Source organism: Centroberyx affinis, unplaced genomic scaffold, assembly GCF_046629955.1.
Source record: "Centroberyx affinis isolate AG114_WGS23_722 - 3 ecotype Tasmania unplaced genomic scaffold, CSIRO-AGI_Caff_v1 ptg000278l_1, whole genome shotgun sequence".
NCBI classification, from domain to species: Eukaryota; Metazoa; Chordata; class Actinopteri; order Beryciformes; family Berycidae; genus Centroberyx; species Centroberyx affinis.
This window is the reverse complement of record NW_027278957.1, coordinates 42273-57694: the sequence shown is the minus strand read 5'-3', so window position 1 is coordinate 57694 and position 15422 is coordinate 42273. Positions and strand designations below refer to the sequence as shown.

Below are 15422 nucleotides of genomic sequence, written 5' to 3'. Positions count from 1 at the left end.
CAGCTCAGGCCATTAACAGGTCAGGAAAGTATTTATTTAGCACCTTGAATTATTTCCCAGGTGTCTTAACCCATTAGGAACTACCTACTAAAAACAGCCTGTTACAATCATATTTCATCACTGCTTCGTTTTTTTATTTCCTTCTTCTAAAATACTGTGTAATCCATTGCAGACTTTGAATATGATGCAATCGCCACTCTTCAAATTGCAAACTACTGCCCAAAGTTTCTTTTTAGCAGGGGAAATAGTCATGAACTGAGCTCAGATTACCTTTCCATAGTCTTTCATTTTTCTTGATAAATGAGATCTGCTGAATATACAGCACATGGCAGTGAATGTACTGAAAATACTCTACATGGCATCAAGTGTTGCAGTGGAAAAGAAGCCAATGGAAAGGGAAAAAATAGGCTGTGGGTGTGCTGCAATAGAAAAGATTTTTATCATAATAATGTAATATTAATGTGACACTTTCCCCTGCTCCCATCCACAGTGAGGACAGAGCTAAATAGCAGCGTCACAGGAATTATAGGGATTCAGTCAAGCTGCTCCCATATCACATTTAATATACCAAATCTTTCATTTACATTTCCTAGACATTGCATTTATTCCAAGAGGCAGCCTAACTGAACTCTGCAAATACTGTGAGTCTACCAGAGGAAATCTTTGAATTTCCACTGTGGCATACTTGTGGCCATATATTGGTTAAGGTTCGTGCAGGGATCAGGTTAACTCTACATAAATCCACAGACCCTGACAAATGGAACTAATGACCTTTCCATTACAGTGACAGTGTGGTGCATCGAGAGCAATTGAGGGTTTGTGTGTGTGTGTGTGTGTGTGTGTGTGTGCGCACGCGTGTGTCCATATGAATGCATGCTGGAACATCTCTTTGCAAGTGTGTATGAATGCATGAGTATACTGACGGGTATAAAGTATGACAGAAAACACTGAGCTGCTGTTGTGCTGCAGTGCCATCATTAGTCCGTTCCAGCTGAGACACAGCACTCTACTTAACTTGTGTGTCTTGCAAAAACACGTCAGGTTATTGATAATGAAGGAATTACAACAGCAGTGACAGTGAATGAATGCAAACAAGGCTTTTGGGATCCCAGGTGGCGACGAAACAACATATTAGAGTTGAGCTGAAGCCTGAGAAAATCAAGCCGGGATAATCAGATACCCCAACGTTGGCAGGACAATAGCCTGTTTATAATGCAGTACTATTACCTCCAGCCATACAATAGGGATTAATGGAACCTGATACTTTGACTTTCATCCTCTAAACACTGACTGCTACCTGCAGTAATCTCACTAGCCTCACACCTCCTCAGATTACAGTCAGGGAGACTCGCAACCCTCAAATTACATCTGGAAAGGAGTTGCTTAGCCTGTTTGTTTGGATGTTGTTTGCTTGAAAATGCAAAGTAAAAGTGACTCATAATGGTATGTGCACATATGAAGGCGAAGTAGCCAAACTCTTGCAACACAATAAAAAATCACTGACAAGTAAACGTCAACACTGCAGTAAGGAATCATTGATATTCATGTACCTGTCAACATCCAAAATAAAAACTCTCTCTTTCTCTCTGTCTCTCTCTCTCACACACACACACACACACCCCCACACATACACACACACACACACACACACACACCCACCCACCCACACCTTTGCTGTAACCCCCTTCATCGTACTGATGCTCTAGTCATTAGTAAGCAAAAGTATTAGGGCAGACTGATCTAGGTCAGAAACTGTATGGAGCTGCAGCCTCGCTGGGATACAGTAGGAAGTTTACAGGACCAAATCTACGCCATGGCTTCTTTTATTAGAAATATAAGTGACAGCATAATAAAAAAATTATATAACAGTAGAGTTAGGTATTAGACTGCATATTAGGCTGCATGTTGTTTATGGTATGAATACTGTAAACAGGTCAGTCAAGGAGTGGTGTGCGTTAACATCTTACACATCTGTAGGAAGGATCCAAGCAATATCTTGAGGATTAACGCTCCTAAGCCTTCGGTTTACCAGACAACTACATCTGCCAGCCTCGTCCTACCTGGCTGACATCTGCAGGCTCGGCCTTGACCCTGCTGCTTGATTGAAAGACACCCCGTCTGACCTCCTCGTCTACTGAAAGCAGAACCACGCAGCTTTGGCAGAGCAGGGCCCGACTTTGCTTTGTAGTCCAGCCAGCACCCAGCTTTTAGTCTCTCTCCCTCAAAAGACACAGAGTTCAACTCCTGACTGCTGCCAAAGCCCAGGAAGACCCAGTATAACATGACACTGAAGCCCAACCCACCCCCTTTTCTCAGACACCCTGCAGAACATTTTGCTCACCCCTGCTTGTGATCAAAGCCTCTCCCCCTTCCCAGATGCCTGCCTTGCTGCAGACACAATTGCTAACACCTGACTGCTACTAGACTGCTAGGCTCGACTGTCACTTTGTTTTCCTCTGTGCACTCTCTGTTCTGTGTCAAACTGCTGCATGCATCGAATGCTTTTCTACCAGCTACAGCTACTGTGAATTCTCTGACATCAGAATCCAACAAACAGCATGTGTGGTATTGTGTTTGTCATGCAGCATCGCTCCAATGCCCGGCACAGAAAACAATCCCCAGGAGAGGTGATATGTTTATCTGTTACCCAGAGATGGCCTGACCTTTCCATATAGAATAAAGCATCCCAGAGTGGTCTAACAACCCCCTGCAGTGACCCTGCTGACATGAAAACAAGCTCTCTGCTGCGTCTCCTTCTCAATGCAGAGAGCAGCTGTAGATGCTGGAGGAACAGAACTGGAGAGATCAAAGAGTAGGATTTACATGTGTGGAGTGCTGCTTGATAAAATGTAAAATTCCAGTCATAGGTATTTCACTGTATCTCGTGTTTGACCTGTGTGTGTGTGTGCATATATGCCTGTGTGTGTGTGTGTGTGTGTGTAGTAGTAATACACAAGCTAACACAAGCCGACGGGATTTAAAACTTTTAAAAGCATGACAAATTGTGATGCAATTATGCCGCAGATTGTGGTGAAAACTTTAAGAGAAAGTTACATGTGATCTGCTGGGAGATATGAGCGCTCTGACTGTGTTTGTCAGCCTTCACCCCTCCCTGGCTCCCTGCTGAGGTATGAACTGTTGGCCCTGCAGTGTGATACCCTCTGACAGGCTTGGTAGTAACGACTCCAGCGAGTTAAAACCCACCTGACAGGATAACAGCGACTAGGAGACAGACTGCCCTCTCAATCCCCCGCTCCCTGTTATTGTCTTCCCCAGGCCAAAAAACACATTAGTACTTCCTTCCACCCCAGCTCAGAAACTTTTTTTAGTTCAATGAGGCTGTGTGCAACAATGCAAGAAGGCTTAAAAGGATATTAGTGAGGTTTTAAATGAGAACTACTGTGTAGGCCTATCTATTATGTTAATGAGGACAACAGTCATGTCTCTATGGGGAAACCCCTCTAATGGGAGCGTGGTCAGCTGTTACCCCAGATGAGGCCAAAGAAAACACATCAGCCTTCAATCATCATCTCATTGACCTCTCGCCAGCTTTCCCTCTCTTTCACAGCCAAGATGAGTGATCTTCAACATGGCCATATTCAGCCACAGCCACTCACAGCGCAGATATGAGCCACATGTGAGTGAGAAGAACAGCAAAAAGTCCTGTAGGAATCCAATAGAGAGAATTTATAGGGGAGTATTCTAAAGAACTGGATCCAAAATATAATAAAAACCAAATGTGTTCTGTTGTATTTTGGAGTCAATACTATGAGACTTTCCTACTGGACTGTAAAAGGGGTTTTTGACTGGGGGAGGCCGGAAGTGTGACACCTTCTGTCTATTCTCATTCTTCCCGACTTCCTTCCACTAAGAATCAGCCTGAGCACATTGCTGGAGGGGTCAAATCACAGAGTCTATTATCTGCACCTCCACGGAGCCTATCAATCTGTCCACTTCATCATCTGCGGCAGGATCTAAACCGGGTTGCCAGATCCCCCCACCCCCCCACCCCAATACCTCACTATCAGCACTGGCAGCAGCCCTCCAGGCCAGGAGAAGGGGATGAAAGCCTGCGTCCTCAGACTACCTCTGCCTTGTAATTACTCAGTATTGGCCCAGACAGGAGCCCAGCCAAACCCCTCACGCCCACACTCACACTCTCACACACCTACAATTTGCCCGCAGCCTGGGAAAACACAGCCACAGATGTCAGTCATTAGGTCACACTTAGATAAGAGAAACTTAGCCACATAGGTGAGTATACACCGTCTTCAGCCACCTCTGTGCAGTTGATGTGAATGGGTGTATTAGGGCAAAGACTAACACAAGAAGTTGAGTAGGTCTGCACTCTCAAAAAAAATCTGAAGGCTTAGACAATATGTTTCTTTTATTCAGGGGGAACAAAAGCACAGACTTTTTGGCTCGGAAACCTCCTTCAGCACACACTGAACCTTCCTACTGACTGCTGGAACAGACAATGCAGGAATCTTAATACTTCAGCAGCTACTGGGTATCATGTCAAGTAGGAATTCTGCCAAAGTCCACAACAGTTGGGTTTTGTTCACTTTCTATAACACAGAGGGTGAACTAGCCACGCACAACAGATAAGCAAGTGCCTCAAACACTAAGCTGAGGAGAAGAGCACGCTTATCTCATCAGCACACACTTCTTGTAACAATGCTCAAACAAAACGCAGACAGCAGGCAGACATATCTAGCCGCTGTAGTCAGTGTAGCAAGTGGTGCATTCAGGTCAAGGAAACAGCAGAGCAAAAAGAAAAGGTAAGTACATGCAACTCTATTTAAGCCACAGTAAATTATACAGTACCTTGGGATGTGAGTGCAAGACAGCATCCTAGAGCCATGGCAGAGCTCACTGGTTCTACCATGAATGTCAATGAGACGTTCAGTCCGTCAGTCAGTCAGTGTGTGTCTCTCCCTCGGCCTCCTCCAGCCACCTGAACTGGGGCTTTACTGTGTGTCTCTCTGTCCCTCACAGAGCCATGTCCTCACAGGGACGTCCCATGGCTCGACTGCCACTGACTTGCAGTACCGACTGGAACATCTGCAGGCCTACTCACACTCCTCCCCCATGCCCCGCTCCCCACCCCAGCCCCCTACAGCTGGGTACAGATGGTCCAGCCAGGCTCTGACTTGGGCTACCACTAATCTGTTTATGGTCTGCTAGAGGAGAGTAGGAGCGTTAATCCAAACCACTGAAACAACACTGGCCGCTTAACCCACAATAGAGGATCATGGAGGGTGTAGAGGAATGCCAAAGGATGAGAAGGACTGGATGCTTGCATCCTTCATTTGATTATGGTAAACTGTTACGGTGTACGAGTACCGGTATGTCATATAATTGTGATTCAATCTTTGGCTAAATTGTTGATCTACTCTGAACAAATCAAATTCAGTACTGTGCTATGAATGAAATGTAAATGAGTAGCTAGTAAATGCAATAACCTATGGACTTTTTAATAATTCCTCTCTTGCACTGAAAGCATTATTTGTGGATTAAGGGCTAGATCAATTGCAGTATACATTGAAGTGCAATAGAACAAATGCATGACTCGTGCTCACCTGACTAGCAAGAAATAACATGCAAACACTTACTGGTCAGAGTGTTGAGAGAATTATCCAAATCTTTCCAAAATCAGCTAAGAGTTAAATCTCCTTGCTACCGTCGAGGGCAGTCTGGCCCTGAAAACAATGCAGCTATCCCAGTGAGTGTTGGCGGTCAGCTGGTGGAGAAAGTCCCTTCTGAGGTCTGATTAGTAAAACACAAAGAGTGGAGTCCCAATGCCAGTAGGCATGCAATAATACCCGTCTCCCCGGTAATCCGCTCTGAGCCCACATCCTCTCAACTGATGGCAAATGTCGGCACTGCTGAGGTGAGGGTTAGACGACTGTTTACATCCAGACAGGAGGCAAGGCACAGCAGCCCGAGGCCCTGCTGAGATGCTCTGCTGAGGGAAACCCTGAGTGCAACAACGGCAACGACTTTCCATGTCACAGAGAGGATAATTACAGCGTAGATGTGTGTGAGCATGTGTATTCAGGAAGGCCGTTATGAATGTGTTTACTCAAAACAATGTAAAAAAAACACAATGTTTCTAACATACAGACAGTCAAAACATGATTCATTCTGGGTTAGTGCTGCAGTGTGTTAAAAATATCTGTCAGGGGTTGCTGTTTTGTCTGTGAAAATTGATTATTCCTATTCAGTCTTAAGCACATGATCGCCTTTAAACTGCCATGGTAACCTCACTCAGTGATTTCAGTTTGCACCAGATGCACGCCTCTCCGCTGGAAGAGACGAACAAACTATTAATCTGGTTTTAAATGTACATAATACAAGAACAAACATTAGTTTCCTCACTGCCTTGGTGGCAGCTTAGCCCTAAACCTTCAAGGAGTCCCTTGAGATAGGCTTGAAATGTGTTTGATTACACTGCATTCACAGTGTCAGCAGAAGTGTGTGCCCGAGATTAAGAAAACTGGCAGACCTGCCATCCAACACAAACACACATTTCAGCACGCACTGGCCAAATATAGCTGAAAATCAGTTTGTACTGGAAGTCTGATCTACTGGACTGCGTCTTCCCTTCTCTCTCTCTTCCTACAAACCGGTTCGAACTGGGCCAGCACACCTATTCAGACGTGCTCTCTCCCTCCTCACCTGGAGCGGGCGGCAGCTTTGATGTGGGATAGCGGGTGGGTCCTGTGACCTCTGGCTGGAATGTGATGCTGGGAACCAGGAGGCCTACCGGTGGCTAAATGAGCCATTGTTGCAGCCTGATGCTGCTCTCGGCTCCCTCAGGTACCACAGCAAAGGGCTGCTGAGCTGTAATCAAACCATTGTACGCTTCCTGAAGTACTTTACTGTCCCTCAGCTCCAATCATTTAATTACTTAGTCGAGAAAATAAAATGGGTCCACCATGACTGCGTAATCTATTTACAATCTCTTAAACTCTGTGACAAGCAAATTATATGCAATTTCATTCTGTTTAATTCAGTCTTTAATTCAATGCTGTGCGACTTGTGTGGCGGTGATTTCACCGCAGCAGGCGAAGTAACGCAGGTGTCTGAAATTGCTCTTATTTTAATTGCAGTACACTAAAGTCTGGCTCCGTTTCCTGACTCCAGGTCAAAACGTTAGCACGCGTTGGCTGTGCCACAAGCCCACACACGAAAACGTGTCTGCTGCTGTAACTAAATCATACTATGGCTTCGTGACACATCGGTCTTCCCTCAGATTCTGGAGCGGTGCCTGGACCTCCAAACTGTCTGTCTGTCTGCCTGCCTGTGTGTGCTGGGAGGTACAGCAAGGGTGGAAATACAGGGGTGCGTGAGGAAGGAGGAGTTGGGGGAAATCCAGCACATATCACACTGTTTCCATTAAAGATGAAGAAATGCATTGTCTCACCATAAACAGAAAGTTCTGCTGGCCCCAGATAATGATCAAATGAATGAGCTACTTCAAACAGTAGCTCATTCATTTGACATATACTTGTTATATTATACTGCTTCAGTATCTGCAACCTATCGTGTTAATTTGGTCTGACAGCTGCACTGGTTAAAATGACCAAAAGTCACCTGGACCCCCATACAATTAGCCTGGAGAGACAAAAAATAACAATATTTCAGACCAATGGCAAAGCCACTTACCAAAGTCTAAAACCCACATCACTTATGACTAGACCTCAAAGCTTCCCTATTGTGACACATTTCCCAATAGAGCTATACAATTTCTTATGTTTAGCATATCCAATTCTTAAACACACACACTGAGCTTTAACCACTACGACTTTAAATTATTTTGGACGATGTATGAAACCATGCTACCCATGGGACATTTCCTGACAATGAAATCCTCCTGTAGATCACCCAGCATTTAGAGCTGGAGCAGAGGAGCGGTGCGCTATTGAGGCCTGTTTGCTCAGCTGGTTCATATTACCACAACAAAGTCCGGCGGCAGGCTTGTGGTCACTTTGAAATACTTTCCATTTTGAAACCTCCACAGTGGCACATATCACTGGATAGGCCCGCTGCCCATGGGAAGAGAACGCAGGGTCTGGATGTATAGGGAGCTTCAGAGAAACATCACACTGGAGGGGGGGGGGGGGTGCTTTCTTTTAACTGACTGATGGTTAAAATGTCTGACATGCTCTGGTAACATTTCCTTTGTAAAGCATTTACAGTGTTGTTTACGACAGCATATGGCATGCTTTATGGCACATACATGAACAGGCAGTTTGGTAACAGCTTCATAACACATTTATGTAACATTCACATTTAGTTGGAGGGATAACTGAAAGGTGTTCATGCTAGTGGCCATGTGTTTTGAGCAGAGGATAAGAGTTTGTACATAAAATAGATGGGATAGTGGGAGGAATGAGTTGGAGGAACAAATGCTGAAAACACATTTGGATAGTGACGGCCTTGAACCACTGACACTTCTCTACAATGGGCAAGTTAGAGCATAAAACTATTATATATAATTCCACCTGTTCCACTTGCATATTTCACTGGAAACGAATATAAGCACCTGCACAAAGATTTTGATCACAAGATAATCTTCACAACTACACACACATTTGCAAACCAACAAGACATAGTTTGTAATGTAGTGTGAAAAGGTAAAGCCTACAAACTGACTACAGTAAATATACCTGATCCTACAACCCAACCCTGCAGTTGAAACCACCTTTCCTCTAATAAATAATGTTTTTATTAGCAAAGCGTTGGTGAAGGTTACACCATGTTGAAATAAACAAGATAGATCATGTTAAGCACAAAGGGAGTTTTTACATATAAGTGAGTAAAGCCTTGCAAGTATTTAAACCAGAACGAAGCACAGCATGGTTTTGCTGACAGACAGAACGACAGAAGTAAGATTGTGCCTCCTTTGTGATATTCCCAGCATGCAGGGGAATGGAGTTCTTGCAGTTATGCAATATTATACAATTATGATTATTCATAAGTCAAATGGAACAGCTCAAGTGGGAGGATAGGAGTTTCCACTGTAATTCCCAGCACATGGCAATTAAAACCTGATTTACACTCCCCTCTATTACTTATCAACCAAATTGAAGACAATGATGAAATCATCTGCAATATATCCTAACTAGATTTGCCTTAATTAAAAACTCATTATACTCATTTGTTTATGAATGCATAAAGAAGCTGAATAACTTCAGAGCTTCTGAATAAAATCTCAGCTTGTCAAGACTGCAAACATTTTGTCACCCAGTCCATTATTTTCAGCAATGCCACCCAACCCCTTGTTTGGCAAAGCCTGTTCTTTGACTCACACTTGCTGAGCGATGAATAGGAAAAGCTACAGCTTGACAAAAACTCTGAATGAGAGAACAATCCCTAGCTAACAGAGGTGATCGCTGCATTTTTCTGTCTTTTACAGGGACGCTCGGCGGGGTCAGTGGGGGTCAGGGCCTGCATTCAGGAAGCTCTACCTCTTGACCTGTGGACACCTCATTATTAGCTCTGCACACTGACTGGGAGGTCAGCTCACATCAGTAAACACTGAGTAAATCACCATCTTATTGTCCTCCACTCCACTCATTCACTTCACTTAGCCTCTACTTCTATCAGAGTAATTGCTAGCTGCTGACATTTGGTTGTAAAATACGGATAAAATCAACCCATCCTCTCATTTTTGTTGAAAGCTAATTCCGTCAAACAATTACTGGCAATAATTACTGGCAAAAAACTTTCTGTTCTTATGGGGGAGCTACACTGAGGGCTTGCGTGTGTTTACTGCTCTGAAATGCTCTAAAATGTCTTGCACAAGACAAGAGACTCCTGCCTGAATCTGCCTTCAGACCAAAATAAACAGCTCCAGAATGTCAGCCTCTTCTTTATGGGTGTTTATGCACCAGATGGTGGAAAAAGTTTAAGAATAAAAAAAATAAAAAAAATAAGAAAGAGTCCGTCCTCCCTAATATAATTAAAATTCCCGCACCCCTTAAATCAGCACGGAGTTCATTTTACAGTGCTGTCCCCCTGATTCGCCACAGAGGCTGTAGCACACCCTCTCATATCACATCATTTAACGGTCTTTGAGGTCACAGCTGACTCCTATTGGGCTGTAATGGCTCTCCCGCTGAGCTTGGCCCGGGTCCCTGCTTTTGCCGGCCCTTTGAAGTGCTCACACACACACTTACGCTCAGCTCCACGAGACCGGAGAGAGGGAAGGGGTGTGTCTGCGCTGCTCTCTACTGAAATAGCTCTTTAGGTTTCCGTACCCTGCAGGTACACCTGGGATATTAGTCTCACAAATGAGACTGTGTGGCCTTTGACCTCTTGCTTTTGTTCCCCCTGCCCCACCGTCTTGCAGGCACCTCAAGAAAGGCGGGAACCCCAGGCAGGAGTGTAAAAAGCAGTGTGATTTCAAGAGAGGAATTTCAGTTTCTGGCATTACTGGAAGTGAGCAGTGTTAGCCATAAGGTGGATAATGAAAAACCTTGAAGCCAGAACAAGGGAAAAAGTAATGTGAGCACCCTCTGCGCTGCAAGGTCTGTCAACACCAGAATGAGCTCTTACGGGAATATGGCTGCATTTTAAAAGGTGAAACAAAAGTGTTTTCACTGTGGCCAGACAGGATGAGCATGGGAGACGTGAATTTACCTTTCCATGAGTGCAAAGCCAAGAAAAACAAGAAAAGAATAGCAAAGGAGATTAATCTTTCATCAGCCTTTGTCTTTGCCAAACCAACATGCTTCATCGAGCTCTTTTTGTTCCCAGATGTCACTCGTATAATGAATAGTGCAAATGCTGTCTCTATAGATGCTGACGTTATGTAATGTCAAAACAAAATCACACACCATGCACAGCACACTGCAACATAAGGCATGAGGATATATAATATAGAATTCCATGGCTGTGGAAATTTAAACGCAAATTTAAACGCAATTGCTACATGACATAAGATATTTGTAATAATGTAATAATCCAGAAAAAATGACTAGGACAGCAAATAATTTTAACAATGTACTGGCAAGCAGTAGTATCAAAATACTACTGATATACTAATCATAATAATACCAAAACACACTTAGAATCAAAAAGAAATCAAAAAGGATTGCCTGAAACAATGAGTGTTACCAAGTATCAAGTCGAGAATAACCATTTATTAAGATACTTGGAGCTAATATACTCATTATTCTTTGGCCAAACCCTTGACTACACACCATTTTCACAGTTAGTTAAAATAGCATATGACAGCATACTGGTATTAAACAGAAGCACAAGGTAGAGTAGACTGCGCTCGGATGGGAGTGTAGCAGAATATAATGCTGATTCATGATAGATAAAATCACCTGGAAAGAAGTTTCTGTCTCGGTTACAGTAAATACCAGTGCACTGTACGGTGCTTGTCGTCGCCAAACTCTAAAACAAAACCACTTCTCAACAACAGAACTGCAACCGGTGTTCTCTGCAAGCTGCTCATTCATCAAGTTGTTATTCAATATCTGACAGGCGGGGAGGTCAGAGGGTACAAGCCTGCATGGCACTCAAGTCTCGGGTCAAAGACTGAGCTGTAGAGGTTATGGAAACAGTGAATTGGCTGGTGCACATACCTTTGTGTGTGTGTGTGTGTGTTTGTGTGTGTATGCCTGCAGGTGCATGTGTATACATAACGTTGAATACAGTATTCAATGAAACGGTGTGAATTTAATATCACAGTTGGGACAAATCTCTCACACTTCAACAATGCCTCTGCGACTCTGGCTCAAGGTACACAAGAATATGCAGACTGTTATATAAGTGTCTGAGCAGCTTAATCATAGAGCGTTTTCTCCACACAGTTTCCTGTGTAAACACTCGGCTGTGTGCGTCTCAGACTCTGGTTTTACCAGTTTACTGGCATCACTCGCCACTCACACGGAGCACAATAAGCAGAACAGACAGCCTGCGAAGGGAGAGAGCCTGGAGAGAAACACTACGAGGGGAAAAAGGAAACCCATAACGCAGACACAGGGAAAGGTGTGGTTTGGAAAGAGACGCCAAAGACTAAATTTTAGCCGGGCAATTGCAATGGAAACCTGTCTTTAACTGGCAAATATGGTCAGACTGAGGTCGGCTTCATAAGCAGTGACCTGTGTCTGTCTGTGGGAAAGCCATTAGCAGGGAGTGGCATTAGGCCGAGCAGGCAGAGCTGAGCTGACCCTCAGATGCGGGCGGGGTTAGAGAGGGCGGTGCTACACGTTCCCCGCCTGGCCTGGTGGGCTGATGTGATTCAACTTGGGGAGACAAAAACGGGCAGCGTCCCCGGCTCGGCTGGCTCAACACAAACCAATAGCTGGCGAGGGAGGAATCCCAGCAGCGCTTCAGTGGAAACAATGGAGAGGATCAGGATAATACCGGATCCTTGCGGCTTCCACCACACCCGTATAGCCCCAAACACACAAATAACAATTAAGCTTGGCATATACACTCTGTGACTGCAGGTGTTTAGGTTGGCATCACTTGCTCCTCTATTGGCTTCCGTTGAGTAAAGGATGGCGTTTTGGAAAATGTCAGCAAATCTACCACTAAACGGCCGCACAGCAAACAAATTCTTTCCATGGGTTATATTAGTGTAGGGAGGCTTGACATAAGAAAGGTCCTTGAGCAGCATTTACGTCACTAAGGATATGAAGGCACCAGGAAACAGCTGCCCAGGCTCAGCATGACACACAACCCCGGAGACACTGGGAATGTGCCAGTGTCAGAGCAAGAGCACATGCACCTTTCTATTGTTAGCCTCCCTGAGTCAGCACCATGCTAAAATGTAAATATTCAAACATCCACCAGTAGTGATGATCCTGCTACAGTGGTAACCTGCTGTGTCAGAGCCAATGTGTCTGTGTGTGTGTGTGTGTGTGTGTTGTGGGGTGGAGGGGTTAAGGGAGAGAAAGAGTGTGTGGCTGTTTGGGTGTGTCCAGACTCCAGCCTGTCCACTGTGCTGTTGTGAATGAGACTAAAACAGAGATGTGTTTGTTTACTCGTTAGTGCAGCGGAGTAGAAACCATGAACCGTGCGTGTGTTTATAAGGTGAGGGAGTCACGGCCAGGATGTAAACTCAAGACACGCTGACACTTCATATCGGCCCATGCCAGCAAATGACACGAGGGACGCCGTTGTCTGTGTTATTTTTAACTCGGTGTCTCCATGGAGACGGGCACATATGCACAGAGACATGTGCTCAAGTGAGTGTCTGCTCATCCACAGCTCATCCTACCTCAGCTGTGGAAAACATTTCAGGGAATCAAACAACTTGCCTTAATGTAGCGCCGCGATGACCTACGTGTGCTCTGAGTGTGTTTGTGTCTGTGCCAGATGTGTGTCTGAACAACAGTGGGAAACTGGATAAAATGCAACTAGGTAAAAAAAGCTAACGATCATATGCACAATAACAAAAAGCCAGAAAGACATAAGACACACTATTTGTTCTGCAGTGTAATTACAAACTTGCAGGCATAAAATGGTTCCATTTACACCACAATTATACACTTCATTGGTACTTACCTATTGTTCATGAGCAGAAATCAGCAGGATGACAGCAGACATGAAAAAGAAACAAAGAAAAAAGTGATTATTAGTTTATTACTGCTCAATATCAGGAAATAGGCTACCTATAATGTAATACACAGCGGGTTGGGTTGTCAGTTCAAGAGGAATGAATAGAGGGTGCAGCAGCTTAAGTAGTAGGGTTGTTTTTCATGATGTTAGCGACACTTTTGCTTGACTTCTCCGCAGAGAAAAGCCCCATGCTTATCATCCCCTACAATGTTGTGAGAACGTCCAGAACAGGAACTAAATATCTTCACCTCTCTCTAATCTCTAGATGCATGTTCCCTGGAGTGTTTCTCTTTGACACAGCTTTACAGATGCCAGACTCATGCCACTGACAGGGCACAGCTTGCTCTGTCCCAGAGGGGTTTCGCTCAGAAAAATAAAGAAGTAGTCCTGGGTAAAGGGTAGCGTAAGAAAGTAGGCCTGTGCTCTGAATAGGCCGCTGCCCCCAGAGCGCTCTCTCTGTCTCATGTAAGTGCTTTATGAATGGCAGACCGGAGGACTGGATGCCAGTAGATGCATCAACATTGAAATCGCGGCGGTCGTCGGCTATTATGCTGCAAGACATTACAACAGTCGAGCTTAAAGTGCAGATTTTCTTTGTGGCTCTCCACAAAGCCGGAACAAAAGAGCAGCTATGCCCTCTAGATTTGTTATTTGTTAAGGCATCTGAGACACGGCACTTGCCCCTAAAATCCCCGTGTCGTCTTTCCCTCACATTGTTTCCTTGTTTTCCAGGGAACTACCAACTCTGACTCACTCAGACTCGCTTCCCTGCTCCATGCTGCCTCTTCCTCTTCCTGCTCTCCTTCACCCTCTTGACTCTGTCTCTGTATCTGCCACTAATTTGCAACAGCAGCATCTTGGTAATGATGGGTCCTGTTGTTATGCCGTGACGGAGAATTAGTGGGGAGCAGCCAATGGCGCGGCACAGTGGGTGACACACTCTGTTGGGGTGTGGTGTCAGGCAGTTTTACGCTAGTCAGAGCCCAAGAGAATGTAGGTCACTCTTCCCTCTTTTCCCCTGACACACGAGGAAATCTCCAACAGAAATAGAAAAAGGAGTAATACAGTATGAGTATACTAGTAGTAGTGGAGCACTGATACTGATTTTTCAGAATGAATATGAGTACTAAGTATATCATTAAGTAGACTGGCCAACATGAACACAGAAGAAAAAGAAGAAGAAGAAGAAGAAGAAGAAGAAGAAGAAGAAGAAAATAGAAAATGAGCTACATAACATCGACAAGAGGATACTTCTCATTTCTTTACCTTGGTCAAACAAATTATTGACAGACTATCAAAAAACACAGTTGGTTAATAGATAAAAAACAGTGAGACATTCTTCCTCCCACTGGAATTTTTATAATGTGCCAAAGTGCATGTCATTAAAGTACTGATATTAGGACTGCTTCATTTCCGAGTGCGAGATCCGAGTGTGATCACAATACTATAGTCTATGCTATAGTCAATGCTTTAGTCAGCGGTCCAACGCCCACCCCACCCCATATCAACCCCCATTCCACACTTGCCAGCGGCTGTAGTAAAAGTAATTTAACAGAGGAAGGGTATGGGAAATACACCGGGGTGACATGCCCTAAGTCCCTAACTTCTACTCTGTCTTTTCCTCTAAAGACTCGAGCAAGAAAAAATAAACACTAAAGACTGATGTAAATGAAAATAACTACAGATCAGTGTAAAAGTCAACTTGACTGACATAGGAAAACAGAACCCTTACTAAAGTAAATATTAAGACATAGGCAAACATAATTCAAAAGCAATTTATAAAACCTACAAGCAGCTCACCTGACAATGTCACCAGAGGAAATTATATACAGTAT

General features: G+C 44.3%; 1 protein-coding gene across 1 annotated transcript in view; it reads right to left on the bottom strand.

Moving 5' to 3' along the window:
• The window catches only part of LOC139638800 (actin remodeling regulator NHS-like), a 59821-nt gene that overhangs the window by 11696 nt on the left and 32703 nt on the right, over positions 1-15422 (bottom strand). Inside the window, exon 2 of the mRNA XM_071512833.1 lies at positions 1129-1149. Within this exon, the coding sequence (XP_071368934.1) occupies positions 1129-1149 (21 nt within the window). The remainder of the gene's footprint in view (positions 1-1128; positions 1150-15422) is intronic.